This window comes from Chenopodium album, chromosome 3 (genome assembly GCF_948465745.1).
Source record: "Chenopodium album chromosome 3, dcCheAlbu1.1, whole genome shotgun sequence".
NCBI lineage: Eukaryota > Viridiplantae > Streptophyta > Magnoliopsida > Caryophyllales > Amaranthaceae > Chenopodium > Chenopodium album.
In genome coordinates, this window is record NC_137836.1 from 80,553,797 (window position 1) to 80,568,041 (window position 14,245).

The 14,245-nt window shown below is 35.1% G+C and overlaps 2 protein-coding genes across 6 annotated transcripts; both read left to right on the plus strand.

Annotated features, from left to right (window-relative positions):
* Nucleotides 1-849: 849 nt before the first annotated feature.
* LOC145619072 (chaperonin CPN60-like 2, mitochondrial) lies at nt 850-7,639 on the plus strand. 2 transcript variants are annotated; one of them, XM_081673674.1, is made up of 18 exons: nt 850-1,009; nt 1,096-1,117; nt 1,388-1,519; nt 1,829-1,988; nt 2,980-3,155; nt 3,535-3,630; nt 3,718-3,822; nt 3,987-4,073; nt 4,191-4,280; nt 4,537-4,617; nt 4,693-4,761; nt 4,831-4,908; nt 5,856-5,951; nt 6,029-6,128; nt 6,227-6,342; nt 6,428-6,533; nt 7,058-7,136; nt 7,278-7,639. In XM_081673674.1, the coding sequence occupies exons 1-18, from the start codon at nt 981-983 to the stop codon at nt 7,378-7,380; spliced, it is 1,725 nt and encodes a 574-aa protein (XP_081529800.1). In that variant the 5' UTR covers nt 850-980; the 3' UTR covers nt 7,381-7,639. The 2 variants fall into 2 exon arrangements, with proteins under 2 accessions (XP_081529800.1, XP_081529808.1); XM_081673682.1 differs by having other exon boundaries at nt 6,239-6,342.
* Nucleotides 7,640-10,969: 3,330 nt separating this feature from the next.
* Nucleotides 10,970-14,031, plus strand: LOC145619090 (vacuolar protein sorting-associated protein 24 homolog 1-like). 4 transcript variants are annotated; one of them, XM_081673700.1, is made up of 7 exons: nt 10,970-11,161; nt 11,376-11,581; nt 11,688-11,764; nt 11,918-12,020; nt 12,741-12,862; nt 13,201-13,389; nt 13,475-14,031. In XM_081673700.1, exons 2-7 carry the CDS (start codon nt 11,470-11,472, stop codon nt 13,556-13,558), a joined length of 687 nt encoding a protein of 228 aa, XP_081529826.1. In that variant the 5' UTR covers nt 10,970-11,161; nt 11,376-11,469; the 3' UTR covers nt 13,559-14,031. The 4 variants fall into 4 exon arrangements, with proteins under 4 accessions (XP_081529826.1, XP_081529842.1, XP_081529834.1 ...); XM_081673716.1 differs by having other exon boundaries at nt 11,424-11,581; XM_081673708.1 differs by having other exon boundaries at nt 11,463-11,581.
* The last annotated feature ends 214 nt before the right edge of the window (nt 14,032-14,245 follow it).

A 14,245-nucleotide genomic window follows, 5' to 3' on the forward strand; every position in this document is an offset into this window, starting at 1 on the left:
CTCATTAAATGGTTTAATATGAGATCGATTTCTCTTAATATTGTTAAAATAGAAATTAATTCCCATTATGCTTCGTTTTAAAAACAAATTCCCAAAGTAGTGTCTACGTAGGATTGGTTTTCGGTTCAACTTAAAACCGCTAACGGTATTAGCGGTTTTGCAATTTTTGTAAAATAAAGTCAAAGAGACCTGTTTTTATTGAAAGGCGGTCTCTTTGAAGTTATAAGTGTAATTGTCAGCGCTCTCTTTTCTTGTTGTGGGCTAAGAATTAACAAGGACACAAAGAGACCTGTCGTATTAAAAGGCGGTCTCTTTGAAATAATTTTCCTTAGACTATGCCTTGTGAATTAACCAAGGACGCAAAGAGACCTGTTATTGTTAGAGGCGGTCTCTTTTTTAAAACCGCTATTACCATTAGCGGTTTTAAGTTGAACCAAAAGCAAAAAAAGCGATCCTACATGGACACTATGTAGGGAATTTATTTTTAAATCAATGTATTATGGGAATTGATTTTTATTTCAACAATATTATGGGAAATCGTTCCAAAATATGACTCACAAAAAGATAATTATATCATCTAAAAAAGTGATTATATCATCAGAATGTGATTATATTATTTGAAAGTGTCAAATTTTGGATCTACAATAATTTATTGTAGACCGGGTCCATATAAGACCAATTGAATCTCAAATATCATCTACTAGATTTTTATTTTTATTTTTTTATTTTTTTGCTATAACTTCCAATTAAGTAACTTCCACATCTCGTACTCTAGACACATCGACTGAACTTGACAGTCATGGATTCGGGTCTAAATTAAGTAAACCCGGAACCCAAAAACCTCGAAACAGCACTCAAAGCTCAAAATTCTTAAACCTCTCAACTGTAAACTGTTCCAGTGAGACTTGGCATCATTCCTGTGCGACTGTTCTTAAACCCTACTGGATACTCCCCACTCCAAATTTCTCCCAACTATTACAATGTTTCGTGCTGCATCTTCATTAATCAGGTCTTGTTTTTGCTCAATACTGCGCAAATTTAAAAGTATATCATCAACAATGCCTTAATTTTGATTTTCTAATCTTTATTGTGCAGGTCCTCTGCTTCAAAGCGACTGGTATTATCTTCCTTTCTCTACTTTAGTCTTTCAAATGCTAGATTAGAGTAAAAAGATTAAATCTTGATTTCTGTATATTGACATTTTGATCCTAAAAGATTGACTTTGATCAAAAGATATTTTTATTGCATTCGTTGTGTTAATCTATTTCGGGAAATGGGGTTTAGTGAATGCACAAAAAATTATTGATATGATATAATATTAACTTATTGGGTATAAATTTGTGATCGTTTGCAAGGTTTTTAGTCTCCTTTCTGTTTGAATTTGTAGGTGAACAGTAGAATAATATCTAGTAGAAATTATGGTGCAAAAGATATCAATTTCGGTTTGGGAGCTCGGGCGGCTATGCTGCAAGGGGTTAATGAGATTGCTGAAGCTGTGAAGGTTACTATGGGACCAAAGGTATAAACCCTGAGTCCATTATGCATTTACTAAGTGGGCTGAAAGTAGTTGTATGCCTAAATAAATGCATTACTTGTGTGTGTGTGTGTTGGGGGGGGGGGGGTTGTATTATTACTTTGCGATAAGCACGATGTTTGCAGTTCAATCGAGTAAACAGTATGCTGAATGAGTTGAGAAAAACATTGAGATTATGTCTAGAGGGAGTTATGGATCATGCTTTTATAAATATCATATTGTCACTATATTTTGTGCCGAAGAATAGAAGATAGCTGGAATCTTAATATTTATTTGCTTTGTATGTTGATTTAGGGTCGAAATGTAGTTATTGAAAGGAGCTTTAAAGAACCTAAAGTAACAAAGGACGGTGTTACAGTTGCCAAGAGCATTAAGTTCAGTGACAGGACAAAGAATCTTGGTGCAGAGCTTGTAAAACAAGTTGCAAAGGCCACAAATACCGTTGCAGGAGATGGTGATTATCTTACTCCATCCCATTTAGTCCTTTGTTCTGGCTTTTGATTCAAGCTGAATTTTTTTAAAGTCTTGCAAGCTTTGCATTGCCTCATATATTTGTTAACTGCTTTTATGAGGTTATAAGTAATTAAATATCTAACTGCCCATTGTTGAGTAGATCAGTGAGTTTGATAGAAAATTCCTCTGTGTTTGAGAATACATATGAAACTGTAAGTTACTTTCTCTGTTAGTTCCCTTGCCATGCTTTAGGCCTATAGCTCATACCGCACCAATTGACATGTCTTCCAGATTGAAGAACTTGTTTAAATCTTTAAATGAGTTGAATTGTTCTCGTTTTTCTAGGAGAGGGGTTTGTAAGGGGAGGGGAGTTGATTGCACTTCCAGGATTTTGATTTGGCAATGCTCTAAACACATATTTATCACTTAGATCAACCAAGTTTTCTTGGAACTTGGATTTCATGATATCTGGCTTTATGAACACCATTATCAAAATGCCTAGGACAGGTTGCTCCTAGAATGTTCACTATTCTATCATATTTTGTCTTTCTTTTTAGGAGTTACGAGTTTGTAACTCTAAGATCACTTATAACTCTTTTAAGTACCGTATTACTACAAAAAAACTCATAGGCCAGTTAACAGTTTTACCAATAAGCATAGAAATAATATACTCTCAGCAATTGGTTATGTCCCTTATCCTGCCCTGGCAGGACTTGTTTTGTGGCATTGGAGTGATTTTGATATTGTTGATTTAGTGATAGATATACAAACATCATCTTTCTCTCTTAGTGCAATATGGTCATTCACGCATTCCATACTTTACTTTTTTTCATTTCTCCTATGTTGAGATTTTTTATTGTTTGGCTCTTGATATTTGAATGCTTTGAACTAGCTTTCAATTTGCAGAGAAGCATTATCGACAATTCTCTCATGTTCATTCGAGTCAATATGTATTGTACCTTTGAATTAAGGCATTATTCTTTGTGGTCCAGGAACAACTTGTGCTACTGTGTTGACGCAGGCAATATTGGTGGAAGGGTGCAAATCCATAGCTGCTGGTGTAAATGCTATGGATCTGCGAACTGGGATCACTATGGCAGTTGATGCTGTAGTGTCCAATTTGAAGAGCAAAGCAGTGATGATAAGCACACCAGAGGAAATCACACAGGTAACTTCTTAGAGGAATATCCTAAGCAATGTATCTATATTCTTGTACACATCTTTGTCAATTTCAAGGGCACAGCAAACTCCTTCCAGTTTGATCTGCAAGACTTACACTATATAGGAGCTGTTTAAATCAACAAGGAAAAATTGAAGGGAGGTTGGACCTTGAAATTCTTGACAGTCTTAGGTGCAATCATGTAGATTCCTAATAAATTTGCAATTATCATCCTGTCACTAGATTATGAACTTTGCAGCTTAGATTGAAAACTTTCAGTTAATTCTTTTTCAGATTGTGTCTTTCTTTGTGAAATGGTACGAATAAAAGCATGTATGTAACTCATATGGTGTCCTTATATTGAAAATTTATCATTCTTGTGTAACAGGTGGCTACTATCTCTGCCAATGGAGAGCGTGAAATTGGTGAGCTTATTGCTAGGGCAATGGAGACAGTTGGCAAGGAAGGTGTAATCACCGTTTCTGTAAGTAGATTTCTTGATGTTCTTCCATGCTATTTCAATTTACTTGAAGAAGGTTAAATCACATTTGTGGTGCACTTATACTTTTAGGATGGAAACACGTTGGATAACGAATTGGAGGTAGTGGAGGGCATGAAGCTAGCCCGGGGCTATATTTCTCCTTATTTTATTACAGATCAGAAGACCCAGAAATGTGTAAGTTCCATACTTCCATCTGCCAGTAATATGAATACCTGCTTCAAATATTCTTTATATGGATTAAGTCCTTGCAGTTCTGCATAGTGTGCTTTGTGAGTAGGCAGACTAGACTTTTTTCATCTTATTTGGTAGAAGATTTAATATTAATGCATATGCAACAGGAACTTGAGAATCCTTTGGTTCTTATCCACGAGAAGAAACTTTCAGACGTGGGTTCCCTCGTTAAAGTATTGGAGTTGGCTCTTGAGGTTTGACTTCTTTTGAAAAAATTTCTTGTTCACCTACTAAAGGTGTTCTGAAATGTTAGGTGAATCTTTGTTTAGTGGTTGAATAATTTTGTTTTGTTGATATGGATTTGGTGGTAGAGGAAAAGGCCTCTACTAATAGTTGCGGAAGATATTGAGGGTGATGCGCTCACTTTGCTGATTCTTAACAAGCATCAAGCTGGACTTAAGGTGAATTTACTAGTACTACACCTGAATTGTAATACCAGCTTTTGTTGCTGTAAGCGTTATGAGTGCCTTATCAGTGTGCAACTGCTAGGTCTTTGATGTTAGATAAGATATGCTTGTGTTACCTACCTAAGATATATGATTTTTAAGAATCGTCCATTGCTTTTGAGTTGCTTACTTTTACAATGATATGAGATCCTTAGAATTTCAACTTTTAGTTCATTACAATTTTGGTCATTTGTTATATGCTTTCTTGTAGGTCTGTGCCATTAAATCTCCAGGGTTTGGAGAAAGCAGAAAAGCTAACCTAGATGATCTAGCTGTTTTTACCGGAGGAGAGGTGAGGCATTTGCATATTGGGTATTGGGGCACTTTTAACATGTTTAGTTATATTATTGATTATTTTACTCTTCAGGTTATTTCAGAAGAGCGTGGGTTGACTCTGGACAAGATTAAAGCTGAAATGCTTGGTGCCGCTAAAAAGGTTTGTATTTGCTTCCATTTATCTTAGTGTAAAATTCTTCTTTTGAGAACTGACTTTGGATTGGGACAGGTTACTATCTCTATGGACGACACAATTGTTCTAAGTGGAGGCGGAGACAAGAAGGTGATAGAGGAGCGCTGTGAAGAGGTATGTTGTTAACTTTGTACGATCAAACTAGCACAGTTTAAACCTTAATTATCTGTGATTATATTATGGTTAAAATAATATAAAGTTGATTTTGTGAAAGCATATTTCGAGAAAATTCTAACAAGACCTGACATGACTGCTCCTTCCCTTACATATAAACTACAATATGTAGTTAAAAAAAAATTGTGTAAACAGTGTCAAAAGTGCAAACATTAAAATATTAAAAGAATGGAGGAAGTGTATGTATTGTAACTTTGTTCCTCGTATTACCATGAAACTTGCTCTGGGAAATTAAAGAATCGGCTATGTCCATGAATGCATATATAGACATATTTCAGCATTGTTTGATGAAAGAGTACAACTGTGAACTGTCACTGTGGCATGCGATGGTCATATTGTTGAAGTGGTTTCTAAGTTTTATATAATGATGATTATGTGGTGCAAGGCAGTGCCAGCATAATGATAACAAATGGGCTTCCCAAGTTTAGTAGCCTTTTAACTTGCCTGCTTGCTGGAGGAGCTACTTGGGAAAAAAAGGATAACAGGATCTACCAATCCCTGAAAGCTTCTTGAATATTTTGTACATTGAAAGCTCACAGCCTCAACATTCTATTCAGATGAGAGTGTTGCTAGAAATCCTTTCTCCTCCTTTACTGTCTTTTAACAATGGGTGTAAAGCTTTGTACATTGTAGGAGTTCCTGTTTGCTAATGATAATATAAATTATTTCTTGCTGATAGAAGAAAGAAAACAAAGGCAATGGGGATAATTTGATGAGAATTATAAAATAATAGTACAAGGCCCAAGGAGAAGCAATATTTAGGATTTAAGACTTTATCATTGTCCAGGATCTATTGTGTACTTCTGCTATGAAGTCCTCTATATGTATGAGCTGCAGAAACTGCCAGGTATGAATCAAGAGATTTAATATTTTTTATTTTTTCGCAGCTTAGAACTTCCATGGAGAATAGTACTTCAACATTTGACAAAGAGAAGGCACAGGAGCGGTTATCAAAGCTCTCTGGTGGTGTTGCTGTCTTCAAGGTCCTCCTTATCTTTCCGAAATAAGATTGATTTCTCTTACTGGGACTTTTTTAAATATACATATTTTCATTGCACAGGTTGGAGGTGCTAGTGAAGCTGAACTCGGCGAGAGAAAGGATAGGGTTATTGATGCTCTGAACGCGACAAGAGCTGCCGTGGAGGAGGGTATTGTACCTGGTGAGTCTACATTTATACAATATATACACTGGAGAAAAATATGGCCTTTCTTGACTAATCTCTTTCACCATCTTTCACACATTCATTTTCATGTCGAGTATTAATCACAGGTGGTGGAGTTTCTCTCCTTTATGCAACAAAAGCTCTGGATGATATCCAGACCAAAAACGAAGACCAGAAAAGAGGGGTTCAAATAATCCAAAATGCTCTTAAGGTTTCCTTTTGCGTACATTATGATTTTCTTGTCTTCTGGGGAGTGTATCTATGTCTATTTATAATTGAATCTGAAAAATCTTTAGGCACCTGCATTCACCATTGCGGCGAATGCTGGAGGTGAAGCCTCACTGGTAATTGGCAAGTTGTTGGAGCAGAATGATCACAATTTTGGCTATGATGCATCCAAAGGTATCCTCTTTTATGGTCTTTTCATCTATACCTTCTACCCAATGCGGCAATGCCCCCTCCCCTTCTTCTTCTTATTCTTTTTTTTTTTTTTTTTTTTTTTTTTTTTTTCGTATTTAGTTTATTTAATAATGGAACCAAATCTTAATACAAAAAAAGCACTTGTCACACAAAAGTAAAAAAATAAGATTGAACTTTACAATCCTAATGTATCAAAAATGAACAAACCCAAAACAAAAAAAGATACACATTCCAAAGCCATCCCTAGGCATTGTTTCTTAGGGCTGACTTTTCTTTCTAGTGGACATGCCCTTAAATTTAGGTTCTTAAATACATTTGAAACCGGAAACCACTAGAAAAAGTTACTGAAAAAGGTTCGGCCCAAATGCAACTATAAGATCTATGTCAAAGCCAATGTACCTGAGCCTCCCTGACTAACCAATTTGAAAGGTTAGACATTGGTGTTGTAGACTTGCAGGTTTACCAGTAGAGCTTCTTACATTTGCTGTCCGTTTCTGTTGATGCAGGTAAATATGTAAACATGATACAAGCAGGAATTGTAGATCCTGTTAAAGTAATCAGAACAGCTTTGGCTGATGCTGCAAGGTAGGGACTCACCTAAGCACAATTAGCTTTTGTTTGGAGTACTCTATATTTCTATTATACATTCTTACAGAATGTAAGTCATTTCTATATTTCTATTATACATTCTTACAGAATGTAAGTCGTTTCTTTTCTGATTGACAGTGTTTCCTCCCTCCTGACCACAACGGAAGCTATTATTATCGAGCATTCAGAACAAAGCAGTGTTGGACAACGTGTGCCAGACATGGATCAGATGGACTTGTGATAATTTACTTCAGCAATTCTTTTGTAAATTTGTTCTTGATTTTGATGTTATTCTCCCTTTGTGTGGAGTATGTTAGACCTCGAGCATCTAAAAAATTATTTCGGGAAGTTGCATTCTTAACCTGTCATCTGAATAACATTTTTTTTTTAATAAAAATAGAAACTAGATGAAAGTGCAAAACACCGCATCCTCATGTGTTATTAGTTCATGCGAGTCAGAATCTAATGCTGAAATCTGGCCTTCTGTTGCATGAAGTACATATCCTCATTTGTTTTCTGTACATGCGAGTCAAAAATCTAATGCTGAAATCTGGCATTCTGTTGCATGAAGTACATATTTGGATGCTGTGAATTATGAATCATTTTTTTGCATGTCACTCCACAAAGGTTGAACTTTTGTTGTACTCCTATGATCGACACCTTCATACATCTGCAAGGATCCTTCAAATCAACTGCTGCAAGTCTTATCATTTATTCCTCTATAGCTGCGATGGCTTGTCACCACCGGCTTTCATTGGATAGAGATGTGGAAAAAATCGCTAACATTGTGCGAACCAAACGATTCAAACAAAAATTCTACAAATGTATTCAACTCTATTTCCTCATCCATTCTTTAAAAAAGTTGGATAGCCTCTTAGCCTAATCTATGAAAGAAAGATTTTCGTTGTCTGCTCAATTTGTCAGGGTGAATAAAGTAGCTGCATTCCTTAGATCGTGCTCGGAAATATGATTAAAAGACTCTTCCTCTGGATTTCTGAGGACAATGTTTTCTTCCTTCAATGCCGCCTCTTCACTGCAAAATCCCAGAAAGATTCAATGTTTGTGCAAGAACCAATACTACGAAGTAATATTATCTATGAATGAATTGAAACATCTAAAAATCGTGTTAACGTTATGCAAACCTGAGGTCTGTAGTTTGTTGATGATCAAACTTCAATCCATCCCCTTGAAGATCACAACACGAGAGATCAACATGCGTAGATGACTCATCAAACTTGCTTCCATATTCCTTGTCATCATCATAAGGTGCACCATTTGCAACAATCTGAATCTGCGGCTTCATCTCCAATCCATCACATTCGCTTCCAAAATCATTCTTCATAACAAAACAGTCACCATGACTCGTGCTGCTATTTGATGAGGCTAACACTGCATCATCATTCGGAGGAGCCACCCATGAATACTGATCTTGTTGCTGCGAAATAGGTATGTATTGTTGCTCATTATTGTTCCCTTGTTCAGCCTCATCATAATAATAACAGCGCATTAAAGCCTGATATTGCTGATAGCTATCGTTATCACAGGTTAAAATCTCGGCACCCTGATTATTATTATTGTTATTATTATCAGCAACAGGGGTCCCTGCATCAACCTGTGAATCAGGGTCCAGAGGTTGAGGGGTAAGGGCAGTAGCAATCTGATATAACTGAGCGTGTTGTTGTTGATAAAGTTGAGCCTTGCAAAGGTCGAGTTGTTGAAGAACAAGGTCTAACTCAGCCTTACAATATGCAATCTGATGGTGCAGGTCCCTAATGATCCTGTAACAACCGCCAACAGGATCTTTGGCACGCGCATCAGACTGATATATAATGGTACGCATAGCAATGTCCTTGTCAGGAGGATTAAGGTTGCGTATGATCTTAGTAATGTTACTGACCCCAAACAATTTATGCGCGTTTAGGAATTGTCTTTGGCGATCATGAGGGAAATAAGGAGCTAGAGCGCAATCTGAGGCACATTTCCTACGCTGATACTTACATGCCGCGCAGGCCTGAGTACCATTGCTAATTCTACTACTGCTGCTATTGGAACTAATAATGCTCATTTGTGTTTTGTAATTCTTGTTTGCTGGGGAATGGTGCTGAGATTTTCGCTGCGTTGCCACCGAATATGCAGCTTTTTTCTCAATCACTTTTTCGGGTTGCTCTTCATTACCTTCCCTTATTTTCTCATACAGCTTAAGAGGAAGAGATGAAATGTGAAGTTGGGAGAGAAATAAGGGAAGGGAGGAGTACATAAGGCAAAGTTTTTTCATTTTTATTTATTTATTTTTTTAAAATAAAAGGGTTTGTTAGTTGTTATGGACTTTTTTTAGTTTCTAAATTTATACAATTGAGGTGTCATTTTTCTGGCAAATCTAATACCACTTCTACAGTTTAAGGTTTTGATTTGTTATAGTTTTTGCATCTCATTAATTTTTCCTTCATACATTAAACTAATTATAAGAATATATTCAAAATCTTAGTCTTAGATTTCAATGTTAATATTCTATATATAGAAAATTAGAGATTGATACAAAATAATTTTAAATAAAAAATATTTTCAGATTCTTAATGTCTAGATAGAACCACAAAATGTTATTTTGTCATTTGTGTTCCACATAAATTAGTAAACGTGGTGATATTTTTTACCGTTTCAATTAAGATTTAAAATTTAATATAGTTTCAAAACAAACTCAATTTGTTTAATTGTATATTGTAATTATATAGTCATATAAGATTAATTGTTGGTGGCTAAAATTTAAAGCTATTTATTTTATTAAAGATTAATTAATTATAGATTTAGAATTGACCAAGATTATTGTTTGGCCTAATGGTATGACTTCTACCTAATTATATATATATATATATATATATATATATATATTAAATGTATCATTCGAATTTTTAGACTAAGTGATGAAGCTTTATGAACAATAGGGTCTTAGAAATTAAACTTAGTACTCAGCATGCACTAAATTTTCCATATATATATATATATAGGATACTATTCCTGTCAAAAAATAAAAAAATTATATTGGATACTATTTGGGTCTTTTTACATTAGATGTTTCAATTTTGATTAAGAAGGAAATGATGTTCCTATGTGAGTGGTTAGTATAATTGTCATGTGGTGAGTGTATTTAGTTAAGGTGGTATTTTTAACCAATTATATATCATCAATAAGGATCAATTAATGAGAATTATCAAGTTACATAATTTTTTTTTTAAAAGAACAATTATTTAAAAATATAACGTGACATTGAAGTGTATTATATTCGGTGGTTTAAAATCAACTGTTAACTTGGGGTGCATGAAAGTTAAAATAGAGTTTGAATTCGGTTCAATTCCATTCCAATCAATCCAATCCAATTTCCACCAACTCCAATACAATCATATTTGGTCTAGAATTACATTGTATCAAAATCTATTTCTTATATTTACATATCGGTCTATGAATGTTACCTTTGATACAATGGACTACTCCATAAATATATATAGGGAAAAGTGACACATGCTTTGTATAACATAATTATTTTTAGATTTTTTTAAAAAGTAATTTTCTTAAAAAATACAAGTTTATCTTCATGATAAACAAAAAAAAATGTTTATCTAGTGACATTTTTGTAAAAAATAAGTCAACAACTTTTATTAAATACAGGTTCCACTATTGTTGATTTATTTTAGTCATGCTCACTAAAATATGTGAAATTCTAAGAATATTGGGATATTGAACACAGATCCTCCGGTCCTTACCATATGTAGTTCCAATCACCGTGAGTATTGGTTTATCAAAGTGATTAATTTGTATTTCCTCGACTTCAGGACATAACTCCATAAAAAAAAAAGACGAACGAGTGAAATTTCCGGGTGATTGTTGTGTGATCACATTATAGATTGTACCATTGCTAAAGTTGGTGCTTGCTGTTGCTACGAGTAGTTTACCATCTTTCATTCTTCGCGCTACTACTTTCCTCTTTCCTCTTTGTCTGCGGAAGAATCCCTTCGTTCATTCTTGATCTGGTAATTACTTTTTGCATTTCAAGTTTTAGACTTTTAATCTTCTCGAAGATGACAACTTTTCTTTGATTTCATATTCTTAATTATCTCTATTTATAAAATTATTGCTAATTTTGTCTTTCACCTAGTTCAATATTAGAATTCTAAAGTATTTCCCTAATTCAATTGAAACCCAGATCAAACTGATAAAGATTTAACTTTTTTTAGATTGAAACAGAATTTGGTTCAATTGGGTTCTTCATTTTCCCTAATTGATTGCTGTCAGCTTGATAATCATATATTTGGTACTGTTTTCTGGGTAAAGATTGAATATGGACAAAGTGAAGAGTATGTTGGGGGTGAAGCCAAACCCTCAGCAATTGCTTAGAGATTGGCAAAGGCGTCTTCGTCAAGAGGGTCGTAATATCGAGCGCCAAATTCGAGGCATGTCATCGCATTTCTTTATTCTTTATTTGAAGATGATGTGAAAATTTGATGTTTATGAATAGATTGTTTGATTTTGTGATTCGGTTTTTGTTGATTATTTTAGATATTCAAAGGGAAGAGAAGAGTGTACAAAAGGCAATTAGAGATGCTGCCAAGAGAAATGATATGGGTTCTGCAAAGGTATTATCATCAATGTCATTGAATTTCAGTGATCTAATTTTTGAGAATTTAGGGTTTGTGTATGAATGTGAAATGCCACTTGCTAGAAGTGTAATGATGTTTACGTGCCTTCGAATGGAGAGTTATACCTATTGTTTGTGTATAATGTATCAGGCACTTGCTAAGGAAATTGTGAGGTCAAGAAAAACTGTCAATCGTCTTCATGAGAATAAAGCTCAACTTAATTCAATATCAATGCATCTCGGAGAAAGTGTTGGTATGATAATGCTTCATGTAATACTTAAATTAGTTTATATGAGATCTTACATCGTTCTTCTTTTGCAATATGTTTAAAATTTAGTTGGGGCGGTTGATATGCTTGTCAATTACTGAGCAACCAATTTCTGCAATTTTCTGTTTTCTGCTGTTTTTCTTTAGATTCATGGTCCTAAAGTCCTTTTAACATTTTCTTCGCAGTGTATTAATTTCCCCATGGATAAGGGACTGGTTTTTAACTTTCATCTTATGTCGACACGTAAATTTCTAGCATATTTCTCTCTATTTGCATTGCTGTCTGTCATTCTTCATTCATGAGATGAATGGAAAATAGGCTTTGTCATATGCTTTCATTCCTTCCCAACTTCTTTAATTTTTACATTGCAGTGATTTTGAACCATTATTAATCTGAAGCACAAATGAATTGACTTGAAACAGAAGCTGGAAAATTTATCTGAGCTGTATTACACGTTATGAACCTTGACTGTTGTTTTTTTTTATTTTTAAGTTTGTCTCCTGCAATGTTAGTTAGAATACTTGACAAATAGAATTGTGCTAGCTAAATTGGCTGCTGTTATTCATTACAATGTCAGTAGTAAGTACTGATTACTTCTACGGCTCTTTTGCCTACAATCTGTCTCCAGCATATGTTCTATGTTGCAACACTTTGTGCCCTACATTTTGTATCTTTATTAACTCACCTTGAATCTTGTACTTGCAGCCGTTGCTCGTACAGTGGGTCATTTGCAAAAGAGTGCTGAGGTGATGAAACTTGTCAATAACCTCATGAAAGCTCCACAAGTTGCTGTTACTATGCAAGAGTTCAGCAAAGAGATGACCAAGGTATATTATATAAAAAAAAATAATTCTAAACAATCAGTTTTCAGGCTTCTAGCACAATTCTTCATTTCACCATTATGTTGTCACTTGAATTTTTTCAGTGAATACTCAGCTGAGTCTTGAACTCTTGATTCATGAAATGGTGTGTCATTTGTCTTATTGTTTATGTGAACAAGGTATCATAAGAAATTAGGAATTTGCTCTGTTGAGCAAGCCTTAGTTGATGCGGACATAAACTTGTGACATCATGGGGCACATAGCTTGCCCCCGTTGTGTGATAAGAGATACATTAATGCTGTTTTTATTTTTTTTAATTCATGCCTTTTCTTTCATGTTTCAAGGCTGGTGTAATTGAAGAGTTTGTCAACGAGGCTGTTGATGATGCGCTAGATTCTGAAGACATAGAAGAGGAAACAGAGGAAGAGGTTGACAAGATCCTGACCGAGTTGGCCAGTGAGACTGCTGCACAGCTTCCTGTTGCAGCAAGGAAAGAAAAGATCAAGGCACCTGCACAGAGCACGAGCATACAGGTGAGCCTGAAATTTCCTTCACCTGACTACCTAAGTTAGGTTTTTGGTTTGCTGTGGCTGAAAATTTGGTTGCTTGTCTTTGTAGGATGAGGAGCCAATTGCTGAAGGTTTAGATGACGAGGAAGAAATGGAGGCGATAAGGGCACGTTTAGCCAAAGTTAGATCATAAGATACAAATCTCGCCAAGAACAGGTACTCTAGGCAAGCTTGGAGTCATGTAGAATGACAAGGTTGCAAGGACACCTTAGTTCTGTATAACCTTCATATCCTGTAATATTATTTCAGATTACTTGATTATGGAACCTGATTTTCCTCTCCGGCCCCTCACTAACATATACATAATGAATGATACATGAGTTAATAGGCTCTTCAAATCGGTTCCGTCACATTTGTCTGTGTTACCAAACTTTGTTGTAAATAATATGGAACTCAGCTTTTGCATAATGGATTCTGTCTTGTGGATTTTCGGTTGTGTAATGAGCTCTGAAATCTTCCCTATTCTCAGTTCTAATGTAAAGGGCCTTCAGCAGTTCAGCTTGTGTAAGGCATAATGACTACTCCCATGCCACTAAACTCTAATTTTTAATATTCCATATTTGGTTGAACTTGTAATGTTCAATTGCTTCCTTTTTTAAATACAAAGTGCTGATAATTGGCTAATTGCCTCACACACCAATGCAGTGACTAAGAATTATTGAACGCCTGTTTTATTACACGATGGCTAAATAAGGTGTGATTTTCTATTTTTCTCTTATCACGCATGTTGCACATTTTCAGCGACTTTTTTTAGTTCCTTGGAATATGGACGCCTAACAAGTCCTTTTGTCTCAAGTTTTAACAATTCTGGTAACTGGCA